The 14,805-nt window shown below is 48.4% G+C and overlaps 1 protein-coding gene across 1 annotated transcript in view; it reads left to right on the forward strand.

Moving 5' to 3' along the window:
- The window catches only part of LOC139663620 (SH3 and multiple ankyrin repeat domains protein 3-like), a 29,270-nt gene extending 16,058 nt beyond the window's left edge, over positions 1-13,212 (forward strand). The window contains exons 14-23 of the mRNA XM_071542342.1: positions 1,648-1,772; positions 2,024-2,168; positions 3,096-3,176; positions 3,376-3,393; positions 4,777-4,907; positions 6,175-6,268; positions 6,542-7,144; positions 7,513-7,806; positions 8,686-9,961; positions 12,615-13,212. Coding sequence (XP_071398443.1) covers positions 1,648-1,772; positions 2,024-2,168; positions 3,096-3,176; positions 3,376-3,393; positions 4,777-4,907; positions 6,175-6,268; positions 6,542-7,144; positions 7,513-7,806; positions 8,686-9,961; positions 12,615-13,212 — 3,365 coding nt within the window. The remainder of the gene's footprint in view (positions 1-1,647; positions 1,773-2,023; positions 2,169-3,095; positions 3,177-3,375; positions 3,394-4,776; positions 4,908-6,174; positions 6,269-6,541; positions 7,145-7,512; positions 7,807-8,685; positions 9,962-12,614) is intronic.
- Positions 13,213-14,805: the final 1,593 nt, after the last annotated feature.

Genomic DNA, 14,805 nt, shown 5'->3' on the forward strand with positions numbered 1-14,805 from the left:
CATCAATGTCATGATAAGGAAATATGGAGACACACTTAGAGCAAGTACAATAAACAGTTGAATTTGATAGGATGTTGTGACAGTGATAACAAAGAGAGCCTTAGTCCATCATGGGCATGGAAGTGCTCATGGGTAGACCAACATACTGAGATACATATTGAAATTACTAGGTATAATACTGAATGTGTGAGTATGTGTGTATGTGAGTGTGTGTGTGTATCGTGTCTGTTCAGAAGTCGGAGGCATAGCATTGTTCCGCCTAGGCCTCAGTGCAGGTTTCTGGGATGGTGGGTGTACAATGAGTTTGTCATACCGCAGGTAGGCAATCTCCCCCTTCTCCCTGGCAGCCCTCATGGCCGGAAGAAGTTCTTTTCGCTTCTGTCGAACAGCTTCAGAAAAATCCTCATTTATGAAAATGTCAGTGCCTTTCAGGGCTTTGGCTTTGCTGAGGACCTCCAGTTTGTCCTTATAACGCAGAAACTTGATGACAATGGGCCTGGGCCTGGTGGAGGATGGAGAAAGTTTTCCAGTCCTGTGGGCCCTTTCCAACTCAGTTTTGCAGTGGTCTATCTGTAGCTTCTTTACTTTGTCCTCAGAATCAGACCATTTTTCACTGACTGATTCCTTAATGCCATCAATGATAATATTGTTTTGTCTAGACTGACCTTCTATATAATCAGTTTTATCATTGAGTGAGATAAGACTTTTGCAGACTGTTTCCATATCATTCTTGGTCTCTTTGCAGGTATCACCCCACGTCTTGCAGTAGTTTTTAAAGTCATGAAATTCCTTTTGAATGAATTCCAGACTAACCCTGAGGTCATGGACTTCTCTCAGCAGCTCCCCAACTCTTTTGTTTGAGGAGTCAACAAGAATTTCAACACAGGATTTGAAGTTTTTCTCCTGTTGATCCAGAAGAGTTTTATAGAAGTCCTTTTGCTGCTCAAGAAATTCACGCACCTGAGCCATGGAGATAGTCTCCTCTGGATTGTTGTTGGAACTTCCTTTGGGTGGCATGGCAATATGAAGATCAGGTCCAGTGAACCACTAAGCCCAAAATAAGGCCTACAAGGCCAAAGGCCTGGATGATCCAAATCCGACAGAATTACACGTCCAGAGCTGGATTTCTGGCCCAGATTGATGATAAAGTTGGTGAAACCTCTGATTGACTCAATTTGTATGAGTAAACCAAAGACAAATTAAGGATTCGAGAGATATTAGATAGATAGGGTCCAGTTAATCTCACAGGAGTCAATCATCCAAACAGGAAACAAATTCAAACCTGTTGAAAAAAGGTTTAACTCGTTCGCTCTGTCCTGGTTCCCCTCCACTGTTTAGCCGGTGATCCTTCTCCGAAATTATAACTTTTAGGCGTCCCAGTGGTTCTAGAGGAGAAACACGGACTGAACAACGTCCGTTACTGTTCTCCATGCAAGAGCTAATGTTATGTCACTGATATGTGGCAACTTTAGCATAGAATATTAGCAACTGTAAGTGCAATTTTACACTTCTAATCATTCACCAAACAGGTTTGATGGATTTAAGGTCATGCGATACTGAAAATTGAACTTAAATCTTTCTGTCTCTCTCTCTCTCTCTCTCTCTCTCTCTCTCTGTCTCTCTCTCTCTCTCTCTCTCCACGTCAAGCTGAGACGCCCATCGAGGAGTTTGCCCCCACCCCAGCCTTCCCTGCCCTGCAGTACCTGGAGTCGGTCGACCAGGGGGGCGTGGCCTGGAGGGCGGGGCTACGGACTGGAGACTTCCTGATCGAGGTAATCATATTAATACCAGATATACTATATGAGGACTAAACACAATAGATAATAGCAGTATTAACACGTAATACTAATATTAGCACTGGTATTACTGCACACAGATCAACCAAAGTACATAATAAGAGGGTAAGATAAGATACTTTCAAAACAAAATGATTGCCTGTCTGTCTGCCTGTCTGTCCTCCTGCCTGCCTGTCTGTCTGTTCTCCTGCCTGTCTGTCTGTCCTCCTGCCTGTCTGTCTCTCCAGGTGAACGGTACTGATGTGGTGAAGGTGGGGCACAGGCAGGTCGTCGCTCTGATCCGACAGGGAGGAAGTCGGCTGCTGATGAAAGTTGTTTCTGTTTCCAGAAAAACAGACTCCAACGTGATCAGAAAGAAAGGTACAGCTGTCTGTCCATCTGCCTGTCTATCTGCCTGTCTGTCTGCCTGCCTGTCTGTCTGCCTGCTTGTCACACCTCATAACAGAGCTTCGTTCCAGACACGGATCTGCGAACCTGAAGAGAAAGAAAGGTTGTCGTGTTGAGGGATCGCAGACTTGTTGGAATCGTTGCGTGTTGAGAATTTAAATATGACAAGTCTATTGATGAAATCCCCTCCAATTAAAGCTGAGTGTGACCTTTAACCAGGGCTGTAGTACTCGAGTCCGGTCTGACTCAAGACCAATTTTTCTTGGAATCGGTCTTGGATGAATTAATGTTACATAATATTATTGTTTTTATAATTATAATCTCTTCTAAGAAAGTGACCAGCAGCAGGTACAATTTTCACAGTTGATAAAGTTATGCGCCCACCGAAAGGTTTAGTGACTGCTGATTGGTGAAATGCCAACTACCCCAAAAAAAAAAACAACTCACCATGTCCATATGTAACGTTACTCCTGCTCTCGCTCTGTCTTTCTCTGTCTTTTTTCCTTCATCTTCTCCTTCTTAAATTGCTCAACGTTAACGTTGCTGTTCATAATGTCTGCTAATTCTTCGGTCATTACATTTGCTTTCAAAAATATGCTGTTTTAGTCAATAAATACAATGGTAGCCTTGGATAACACATTGCTATGGTATTGGTCTCGAATTGGACTCGTAGTTTTGCGGTCTTGGTCTCGACTCGGTCTCGACCCCCCTCGGTCTTGGTCTTGAATCGGACTCGATTCACCAATGACTCGATCTGGACTTGGACTCGACCAAGGCGGTCTCGACTACAGCCCTGCCTTTAACCTCAGAGTCACTGTCCAATCACTAAAGAAGCTCACTGCACATACAGCGTTGTGTTTCTTCCGTTGCTACTCTGACTGTAATTTGATTGGTTCTTGTTTTGTGTTGTAGCTCCGCCCCCTCCAAAACGAGCTCCGAGCACATCGTTAACGCTTCGCTCCAAATCCATGACAGCTGACCTGGAGGAGATAGGTAAAACAAACTCACCCTGTCTATAACAAACACACACAATAAAGCACACTCACCCTGTGCCTAACACACACACACACACGCACACACACACACACACACACACACACACACACACACACACACACACACACACACACACGGACAAACTGAGCCTGACCTGAGTGTGTGTTGGTAACCTGTGGTCTGTCTGCAGCCTCAGCCAGGAGGAGACGCTTTGGTGAGTCACATGGTCCTGATGGTGGGAGTTGTGTTGTTGTTGTTGTTGTTGTTGTTGTTGTGTTTTTTATTGTAGTGTTATTTGTTGCTGTATTGTTGTGATGTCGCTGTGATGTTGTAGTGAAGTTGTAGTGATGTTGCTGTGTTGCTTTAGTGAAGTTGCTGTCATGCTGCAGTGTAGTGATGTGGTGATGTGATGTAATGGTGTTGTTGCTGTGATGTTGTTGTGATGTATTGATGCTGTAGTGATGTTGGAGTGTGTATCACTTTGTATCTGGTGTGTGGAAGTGGTGATTTGTTGGTATTGATTGTGGCTCCTTGTTATACTGTGATTTTCTGATGTTGTTGTTGCCAGGAGACACTGAACCAGATGTTGTCTTTGGTAGAATAGTTTGATTTAGCCGATACGAATCACAGTAGCGTGTTGCAATGTTATAATGGTAATATCAATAGTAGAATGTGTAAAGGCCAGTCTTATTCTCTGTGACAGGGTTGACAGCAGCTGTAACCTGGTTGGTGGAGTTGTAACAGAGTTAATGATGTGACAGTAGAGTTAATGGGGTTGTAACAGAATGAATAGGGTTGTAACAGGATTGACAGGGTTGATACACAGTTGATTGGGCAGTAACAGAGTTAATGGAGTGGTAACAGGGTTAATAGGGTTGTTGCAGGGTTGATTTAGGTTGTAACAGAGTTAATAAGATTATAACAGTGTTAATACAGTGGTAGAAGGATTGACATTGGTTGTAACAGAGTTGATTAGGTCATAACAGAGTTAATGGTGTGGTCACAGGGTTGATTTAGGTTGTAACAGGGGATTGACATTGGTTGTAACAGAGTTCACAGGGTTGTAACAGGGTTAACTGGGTGATAATAGAGTTAATGGGGTTATAACAGAATGAATAGGGTTTCAACAGCATTGACAGTGGTTGATACAGAGTCGATAGGGTTATAATCTAGTTAACAGGGTTGTAAAAGGGAAGACCATGATTGTAACGGAGTTAATATCATTATAACAGTGTTAGTAGGATGACAGAGGTCGTACAGCGGTGGGTGGGGTTGTGACAGTGTTAGTGGGTGGTGTGTGGTGTAGATGTGTCTGCTGGGTAAAGCATTATTTAGTTTTCTTCTTACAGTCCTAACTCTGTTCCTTCAGGCTGATGCTGGTCTAACAGCCTGGTTTGAAGGTGATGCTCTCTCTTCCCACAACAACTGCATTTGCACTGAAGCGCCCTCGAGCAAGGCACTGAACCCCAAACTACTCCAATGGAGCCGCTCAGTACAACACTGAGCTCATTTAGCATTAGCAGTGGTTTGCTAACCTTGTGTGTAGACCAGCATCATATCACAGATTCATCTGACTTTATGTATTTCTTCCCTCCAGAGAAACTGGATGAGATGCTGGCAGGAGCTCCACAGGAAGTTGTCCTGCGGTCCCGCCCATCAGACGACTTCAGAGCGGCGACGGTCAAACAGAGACCGACCAGCCGACGAATCACGCAGGCTGAGATTAATGTAAGAGAACTACTGATTCATATAAGAGAAGTGTTTGCTAAAGGCCTTAACCCACAAGCTCAGGATGGAGAGTGTAAGTGTTAGTAATGAGTTAGATTTGGCACCAGTCTTCTTTCACCAGGTTTCAAAACACTGGGGAAACTCTCCCAGCTCGCCTGTTACAGAGGGGGGGAGACTTCTCACCAGCTAGCGCCGCATCATGTGTACGCAGGCCGCTTAGTGGAGCAATGAGCCAAAATGGCGACTCCCACAACTCTGTGCAAAACTCTCTCTAAAGTTCTTGACGTCTGACGCTGATGACAGAAGTCTGTTTGGTGAAGAGAGAAAGCTGCAGCTAAACCTTCTCCACCGGGCTTTGTAGTCTAACAGCTTAGCGAGTAGCTAGCTGTTTTTATCTTGTTCCTCATTGGATGACACAGTTTGACTGACCAAACCAGGACGGAGGCATTCCTATATTCCCAGGGTCCTATGTTCCCCAGATTTATATGGCACATAATGGGAACATGACAAAGGGTCCTATGTTCCCCAGTTCTACATATGTGCTCTCCCGGGGTCCTATGTTCCCAGGGTCCTATGTTCCCCAGCTCTATATAGCACATAATGGGAACCTGAAAAAGATGTTCCCCAGCTCTGTATTCACTTAATATGGTTAGTTAGGGTTAGGGTTAAACATAGGGCCCTGGGAACATTTGTCATGTTCCCATTATGTGCCATATAAATCTGGGGAACATAGGACCCTGGGAACATAGATACGCTCCCACGAGGACATGCTCTGATTCGCTGTGAGATTAACCAACCACCAAGTGGCCTCTGGCTCACAGTTTAAACTCCAGCTGTGTCTGAAAATGCTCCTATTTACTATTTAGTTTAGTATTTCGGGCATGAGCCATGTTGGTCCAGTGTCCGAATTCTCAAATCAAATTTGGCATACTAAATATATCCCACAATGCACCTTAATATCTAGTAAACAACTGTGGTCACTAGAAGGGTGAATGTAAACCAATTAGGATCAATATCAAAAGCACAAACTCTACAGGAATCATTTTGTTAAAGAGCGGCTAGATGGAACGTTAACTGGTTTTGTTTTTTAGGCTGTGACAGTTAAACCAGTTCTGACAAAATGTGTCTGAAATATCTGAAGGTCTGAGGTGAGAGGAAGAGACTTTACAGCCAGTTCAGTTCAGTTCTTTTCATTGATTTTGGTTTAAAGTTTTGGTGTGTGTGTGTGTGTGTGTCTGTGTGTGTGTGTGTGTGTGTGTGTGTGTAGTCTTTGTTTGAGCGTCAGGGTCTAGCGCCCCCCCCAGCCTTAGAGAAGAGCACCATGGCTCTACCGAGAGGAATGTCCAGAACCAAGTCCTTCGGTGAGACACACACACACTCACACACACACAGTCACACACACTCACACACACACACAGTCACACACACACACACACACACACACACACTGAACACAAGTTATTTTGTTAGTTTGGTCATTTGTATTAAAATTACTTTATGGTAGCAGCAGCCAATCACATTCCTCTGTTGAGTCACAAATCAATGAATTCATTCTGTGTTGTTTGTTGCCAGTATTTGAAGTATTTGAAGTTTGTGGGATGTATTTGTTTACGTCTCCATGGTTACCATGGCAGGCACTCCTGAGGATGACAGGATCACCGCTCTGATTAGTGAAAACCGGTTTCCCCGGAGCTCCTCGTTGACGGACAGCTTCATCCCACCTCCTCCTCAGACGGCTCCGCCCCCCCCGCCCTCCGCCTCCTCCGCCTCCTCGCTCTTCCTCCTCGATTCCGGGCCGCCTCCCTCCTTCCTCCCCCCTCCTCCCCCGGCCAGAGGGGAGGGGCTAAACCGCTCCAGCTTCAAGCCGGGGGCGGAGCCGCGGCTCCAGGAGCTCTCTGATTCGCCGGCGAGGAGCCACGCCCACGCAGAGCGGCAGAGGAAGGCGAGGTCCATGATCATCCTGCAGGACTCGCCGGCGCTGCAGCCCGACACACACACCGCCACACACACACTGCACACCGCCACACACACCGCCACACACACACTGCACACCGCCACACACACCTCCACTCTCTCGCTCCACACCACTAGCCCCACCCTCGGCCACTCCCCGCTGGCTCGTCGCCGAGGACGACCGATAGAAAACCCCTACGCTAATGTGGGCCAGCAGGCTCCGCCCAGCAAGCCCCAGAGGAGGAAGTCACCTCTGCTCAAACAACTTCCTGTAGAGGAGCAGGGTGAGGCTCGGTCTGACCCCTCCTTGTTGTTCTGCTCCTATCAGTCTGACTCCTCCTTGTTGTTCTGCTCCTATCAGTCTGCCTCCTCCTTGTCGTTCTGCTCCTATCAGTCTGTCTCCTCCTTGTCGTTCTGCTCCTATCAGTCTGTCTCCTCCTTGTCGTTCTGCTCCTATCAGTCTGCCTCCTCCTTGTCGTTCTGCTTCTATCAGTCTGACTCCTCCTTGTCGTTCTGCTCCTATCAGTCTGACTCCTCCTTGTCGTTCTGCTCCTATCACTCCGACTCCTCCTTGTCGTTCCGCTCCTATCAGTCTGACTCCTCCTTGTTCTGCTCCTATCAGTCTGACCCCTCGTTGTTGTTCTGCTCCTAGGAGTTGGGATCAAAGACCAGGAAATGGGTAAGGGAGAAGTGGGCGGAGCTGGCAGCCCCAGCAGGGCGGAGTTATACCAGCAGCAGGTTCTCTCTGAGCGCGCTCGGGTCCAGGGCCGTCGCTCATCCCTCTTCCTGTCTGTGGAGGGGGCGGTGTCAGAAAACCAGGCTCCGCCCCTCTTGACTCAGAGCCATTCGATGGATGACCTGGGGGAGCTGCCCCCCCCTGCCCCGGTCCTGTCGCCCTCCCCAACGCCACACACCTTCCTGCACCCGCTGACTGGGAAACCTCTGGGTAGGTCTGACCCCGACCCGTGACCTCTGACCTCTACTTATGTCCTATAGGTGTTTGTTTAGCACTGATGTCCATCCTGGTTTCAGACTCCTGAATCGTCCCGCCCACTTTTCAGAGAGTCTGGTGTTTCCCTCGTCAACGGCTAAAGTTTGAACCATTCGTGCGACGGTTTTTCATTCGGCAGAATAGATTTGCTGAAATCAATCTCTTAGCCAACAGATTGTCTTTGAAAAGATGATATTTTGTCAAAATCGATTTGTTCTTGGGTTAACCATGGATGTAGAGGCTGACTGGCTGCAGCATCATGTGACTGAAGTGACGTCAGAGCGGCCGATACGCCGGTCTCTAGTGATCGGTCACTAGTGATCTGCCACTAGTGATCAGTTCAGATACGCCCGTCACTAGTGATCGGTCACTAGTGATCGGCCACTAGTGATCAGTTCAGATACGCCCGTCACTAGTGATCGGTCACTAGTGATCGGCCACTAGTGATCGGCCACTAGTGATCGGTTCAGATACGCCGGTCACTAGTGATCGGTCACTAGTGATCGGTTCAGATACGCCGGTCACTAGTGATTGGTTCAGATACGCCGGTCACTAGTGATCGGTCACTAGTGATCGGTCACTAGTGATCGGTTCAGATACATCGGTCACTAGTGATTGGTTCGGGGAAAATCAACCCCCTCACACAGAATACGGCTAACGACGAGGAAATCTCAGCTGAATAATGTGGAACCAGATGGACGTTCAGGCTGAAGATCAGGATAGTGATGTAGCAGGAACCAGATCACTTATTATTCACTTCATTGTTTTTTCTTCTTGTCTCTCCTTCTCTTCTCTTCTCTTCTCTTCTCTTCTCTTCTCTTCTCTTCTCTTTAGACCCGTCCTCCCCGCTCGCCCTGGCTCTTGCTGCACGAGAACGAGCGCTCACTGCCCGCACGCCGAGTCCTGAGCCTCGAACCAAACACGCCTCTGCCTCGGCCACGCCCACCCCGGCCGCCAGCCCCGATGGCAGACACAAGCGCACCCCCATCACCACCCCTCAGAGCAGCCCCGAGCCGCGGTCCAAGCGCACCACCCCTCAGACGAGCCCTGAGCAGCGAACCAAGCGCACCACTCCGCAGACGAGCCCCGAACTGCGACACAAACGCGTAACTCCGCCCCTTTTCCCTGACGGACAGGTGGAGCGTCCAGAAACGGAGGGAGGAATGACATCACCGGCCGGCCCCTCCCCGGAACGCTGGAGACCGACCCCGTTGCCGGCCCTGACCAACGAGGGCCAGTCCGCTCTGATCGACAGGCGCAGGAGCCTCACGGTTGGCAGCTCGGAGGAGGAGGGCGGGGCTTACACAGTGACCCTCCCCCCCGCTCTGCTCTCGTCCAGCGACGAGGAGACGAGGGAGGAGCTTCGCAGGATCGGCCTGGTGACTCCGCCCCCTGCCTTCGTCGGCGCCGCCGCGGCCCCCCCCCCCACCTCCCTCGGCCTGTTGCCACGGCGAGGGGGGGAGGGGGGGGGAGGGGAGGGGGGTCCTGACTCGTTGGGGACGAGAGGAGAGGAGGAGGAGGGAGGCGAAGACCGGCTGCACGACTCCTCCTCCTCCCCCAGCTCGCTCCCTCCCTCCATCACGCTGGCCTCCCCCCCCGCCCCCTCCTCCCCCTCCTCTCCCCCCGCTCACCCGCCCCCCCCCTCCTCCGCCACCTCCCCGTCGGGCCTCAAGCCCCGCCTCCGCTCCCCGATCGGCCGCGGGCGCTCGGCGCTCAGAGACCCGCTGCTGAAACAGTCGTCGGACAGCGAGCTCCTCCCCTCCGCCTCCTCCTCCCCCCTCTCCTCCTCCCCCGGCCGGCAGCCCCGCTACCTGTTCCAGAGGAGGAGCAAGCTGTGGGGGGGGGACGAGCGAGGAGAGCGAGGGGGGGAGGACAGGAGGGGGCTCAGTCCGGAGGAAGGCGGGCGGCCGGCGGCGCTGGGCGGGCAGGGGGCGGGGTCAGCGCTGGACCTGAGCGGACGCTCCAGCTCGGCTCTGGAGCTGACCGGCAGGACGGGCTCCGGACTCGATCTGGCCAATCGGCTGCAGCTGTTAAACAAAGACAGTCACTCTCTGGGGGAGGAGCCAAGTCCCCTGGACCCGGGCAGGAGGTCGCCAGTAGGAGGGGCAAGGTACATTCTAATTATAATAATGAGACAAGGAAGTAAAACACAGGTAATAAAATCTGAATTACAGTATTACAAAAGGCAGGAAAACAACAATTTAATCAAAGATATAAAACACTTTATGTAGCATAAATTATTTCATTAGCCCCTGGACACTGTGTGTGTGTGTGTGTGTGTGTGTGTGTGTGTGTGTGTTGGTGTGGTGTGTTGTAATAGTGTGTATCTGTTCTTTGTGTTGTTCCAGATATGTGGAGGACAGTGAAGAGAGTAAATCGTAGGTTTTTACCTCCTGGTAAACATTCCTCCACATTTTCACTAATAGATGATAGCTGGCAGTTTCATCTCTAACTGCTGACTAACCTGCACCTTCATCACAGATGATGCCTCTAACTTACTAAAACTGTTGCATCAGCCGATAAATATCTGAAATTATTATTACATACCGTATTTCCTCTAATAGTGGCCGGTAGTCAATTAAAAGCCGGGTCTCCGATAATGTCCGGGCCGTGGTCGACACGAACAAATAAAGGCCGGCTCCAAATACAGGCCGGGGAAAAAAACAAAGGAAACAAGCGTGAATTCGCCATAGCTGCGACCACGTACTGTGCGGCTGCAGGCCGCCAAAGGGTGGAGAAACTTTTGTGGACCAACCAACCGACCGACCGACCGACCGACCGACAGAGCGACAGACAGAGCGAGCTCTAGAGCTGCTGGTCGCAGCTAAAAACAACGGTAAACTCCTGGCAGAAGTCTCTGGAGCGTGCCGCCGTCGATTACCGTAATTATTATAATGCATCGCAGTAAGAAAAAAACGGATAACTAACGAACCCCAACAGAAGCAGATCAGAAAACAAGGAGGCTTTGTACTAAAATATGAGCAAATATACTTATCAAACAGAGGGAATTATAAATAAAGGCTTGTCTCTAATATAAGCCTGCTTCCAATAAAGGCCTGGTCCCCTTTGCAGTTGAGGTAAATAAAGGCCCGGGCCAATATTAGAGGAAATACGGTATACCTCTACATCCCTCTATAAAGGCTTTCAGGTGATGTAACTCCCCTCTGGCGGCCATCTTGGAGGTCCTCAGCTGACTGTGTTTCTGTCTCAACAGAATTGAACAGACGGTTAATTTCTGTCTGTTTCTGACTGAACTGATCATTTCATCACTGATCCATCTGTTTGATTTAGTGTTTAGATAATGTCAGCTTGTTAGCTAGCTAACCATAGCATCTGGTCAGCTAACCATCACTGTCTTGTTGTTAACACATCTGATTAGCACACTAGCTAACATAGCTAGTAGCAGCTAGCGTTAGCATGTTAACATTAACATCAGTGTGTTTGCTGGCTAGTTAGCTAGCTAACAGTTTGTTCAGGTTAACTGAGCTGACTCTTCTCAAGCTCCAACTCTTCATGTTTTGGAGTAGAGACTAGGGCTAAAGACAAGACAGTTTACTGTGTCACAGGAACCTACATTTGGAAACAAATCCACCTTATCACACTATTCACTTTTACTGAGAACGTTACTGAATGGATCTACAGCCACACCACAACAAGCTGACTCAGCTGCTCTCTGCTGACAGCTGCTTCAGACACATTTACACTTTATTCACTAACACACAGTTCTACAATGGACTTCCATGATGGAGGTCATAATTCATTCTGTTTGAAATAGGGATGTCAATGGTTAACCGTTAATCGGTTAACCACAGAGAATATTTTTGACCGGTTACGCATGTCGGTCTATAGGTTAATTTGCATACACACTCCGCTCAATTAGCAGTCTGAGCAGGGCTGCCAACTCTCACACAGTGACCGAGAGACTCACGCAATTGACACTTTTCACACGCTCTCACACCACAAGTCAGTTTTCTCATGCAGTGAAAAACAAATTCATAACTGATAACGTTGTGCTGCGAAAAGAGACACTGACAGCAGGACAGACGAGACAGAGCAGCAGAGAGTTATTCAGACCATCTGAATAGTGAGAAATATACACAAATCTATTATATTGTAATTTATTCCCCTGCATGCTGCTCAGAGTCTCAGTCAGCGGCTCTTCTGCGTCTCTCCCTCTCCTCTCAGGCAGGAGTGAGAGTGAGTTGCTATGGTTTCTCACGATTCCCAATAAAAGGTTTTTAGGTTAGTATGCCTATGCAAAATCATGAATGTAAGCACCTCAATGCTGAAATCTAGTAATATAACATAATATAAAAAGCTCATTGAGTCAATGGAGCGCCGAACTAAAAGGAAAGCGCCACTTTCTTGTTTCACGTCATTAAGCGTTTTTTCTTAAAAATGAACCGGTTAGTTACCGGTTAATGGGTGTCGGGCTATCGAAGGCAAAATTAACCGAAACTGACATCCCTAGTTTGAAATGAATTAGATTATGACCCAGGAAAAAGACTAACCTCATCAACAAGTCACCCCAACTACTAGTTAACTTCACGATGCGTTCACTTCCTGATCAACTGTCATAAAAAAGAAACTGTTGGAGTCCTATCAATGCTCTGACTGTTGAAAAACTGGTCAAGCTTCAGTCATCCAATCAGGGCATTGAACAAGAGCCTAGTTGTTACCCGTCACTCCTAATGTTCACCTCAGTTGTGATAATTGATATTAATAACGATAATGTTATTCACAGGATGTTTAATGTGTTGCAGGTTATTCTCCAGCCTAGGTGAACTGCACACCATCTCCCAGAGAGGCTTCGGAGCTAGCTACACCGTCCGACCAGGAAGCCGCTACCCTGTCACCCGCCGGAGCCCCTCCCCTTCTCCTTCCCCCTGCTCTGATAGGGCCATAGGGCTAGGCTCCTCCCCCACACCCTGCTCCGAAAGACCAGATCTAAGCTCGGGGCGTGGCCTAACCATCCTGAAGTCGTCCAGTCTTAGTCTCCCATCAGAACCAAAGGAGGTTCGATTCGTGATGCGAAGCGCCAGCGCTCGGACCCGATCCCGTTCGCCCTCGCCGTCGCCCCACGCCTCGCCCTGCCCCTCCCCGGTCCTCAGCGGGCCCCTGTTGGCCCTGCGGCCCTGGAGGCAGCGGCCCCTCAACCTGTGGAGTAAATACGACGTGGGCGACTGGCTGGAGAGCGTGGGATTGGCCGAACATCGCCAGCGCTTCCAGGACCACGAGATCGAAGGCTCCCACCTCCCCGCCCTGACCAAGGAGGACTACGCCGAGCTGGGCGTCACCAGACTGGGACACCGCATCAACATCGAGCGGGCCCTCCGACAGCTGCTGGATGGCTCCACTTGACCCCTCACCTCTGACCGCTGACCTCTAGAAAGCCTGAACTGTGACCTCATAACCTGACTTCTCGGGTCGGCCGTCTCGTTGACTAGAATATCTTAGAAGTGACTGAATCTTTTGACCTTTTCACCGATGTGGAGCCCAGCTCACTCTGAGCGACCTCAGTGACATTTGGCTCATCGGCTCTTGATCAACTTCATGTTGCAGAAGAAGACTGGGAGCAGTTTAACTCTTTGTCCAGTATTTAGTTTGTATGAAATGTAACGGAATTACAAGTAGGAAACTCGGTCCAGATTTCTCAGCCTCAAAGTTTCTGAGCTTCAGTTTTCTGTCAACTCCACACAGCTTCAGTGTTAACATGTTTATGAACCTCAAAATACACTGAAGTTCCATTTTCTGCATTGTATGACCTTAAATCTATCGAAGCACCGGCGTGGTAAATAGTTAAACATATAAATTTGAAGTGTAAATTTGCATGTACAGTTACTAAGCTATGCTAACCAGCTAGCTGATGTTGCCAAATATCATTGACATAACATCAGCTGCGGCATGGGGAACAGGATTTTACATTGGCCAAAGAAAATCTTACGGGCGTCGGTGTTTCTTCCTTGGTTCTTTCCTGGAATTGCGACCTAATTTCCGACTTCCGACCATCGAATGGAACTCAGGATTCGTGCACCATGTTGTTTTAGAGAGATGATGCTAAGCTAGCTTGTGCCGTCCGTGAACCACGCGGTGCGCTAAAGCGTTAGCATGCTGCTGGACACACAGAGGTCTGCTGCCAGTCTCGTCTTCAGGCTAAAGGAAGTTGATCAAAGAGCCGAGAGACTCTTAATTTAATGAGATGTTTCCTTTTCCTTGTGCCATTCTGCATCCCCAGATGAGCTGAACTGGATGTTTGCTGGAAGAGAGTTTACACTTTGACAACAGGAGGTTAGCGGAGGCAGATCTGGAAGTGTTGCACTGCTCAGAGGACGTTTCTGTCCTTTCAGAAAGTTATTGTGACTTAGCAACTTTTCAAATATCACTCATGAAGGATTTGTGTTTATTTTGAGTTCATACTGACTCATCATTTAGAATTTATGAATAACAAGTAATAATAATGTGGTGATGATTTTGAGTTTATAATAGCTTGGAAATGATTTTGAGTTCCTTATGATTTGACAATGAATCGAATTTCAAGGTAGTTGTGTTGGAATTCATAATGACTTGTCAATGAGTTTGACTTTGTGGTGATGTTGTGTGTTTCAGGGAGAGCTGCAGCAGAGCTCCAACTGGAAACCTCTGGTTTCTAACCTGCGTATCGAGGGCTGACTGTACATGGTGCTATCTCTTTAAAGCCATCTGTACAGAAAACACCTTTCCCCTTCCCCGTCACTCTAACGTTACGTTAACCTTACGCTGAAACCTTAAATCCCTACGATAATCCCTTACCTTAAGGCTCTATGTGATAACTCCTCTGGTCAGAATTCACAACGTCACTCTGTCGTTTTTACTGCCGTCGCACTTTTAATGACATCAGACGACAGAGACAAAGCAGCGTGAGCTTATTGATCAGTAAACTCTCCTGACACTGCAGGCTGCTGGGATCAAACTGTT

This window comes from Centroberyx affinis, unplaced genomic scaffold, assembly GCF_046629955.1.
Source record: "Centroberyx affinis isolate AG114_WGS23_722 - 3 ecotype Tasmania unplaced genomic scaffold, CSIRO-AGI_Caff_v1 ptg004055l_1, whole genome shotgun sequence".
NCBI lineage: Eukaryota > Metazoa > Chordata > Actinopteri > Beryciformes > Berycidae > Centroberyx > Centroberyx affinis.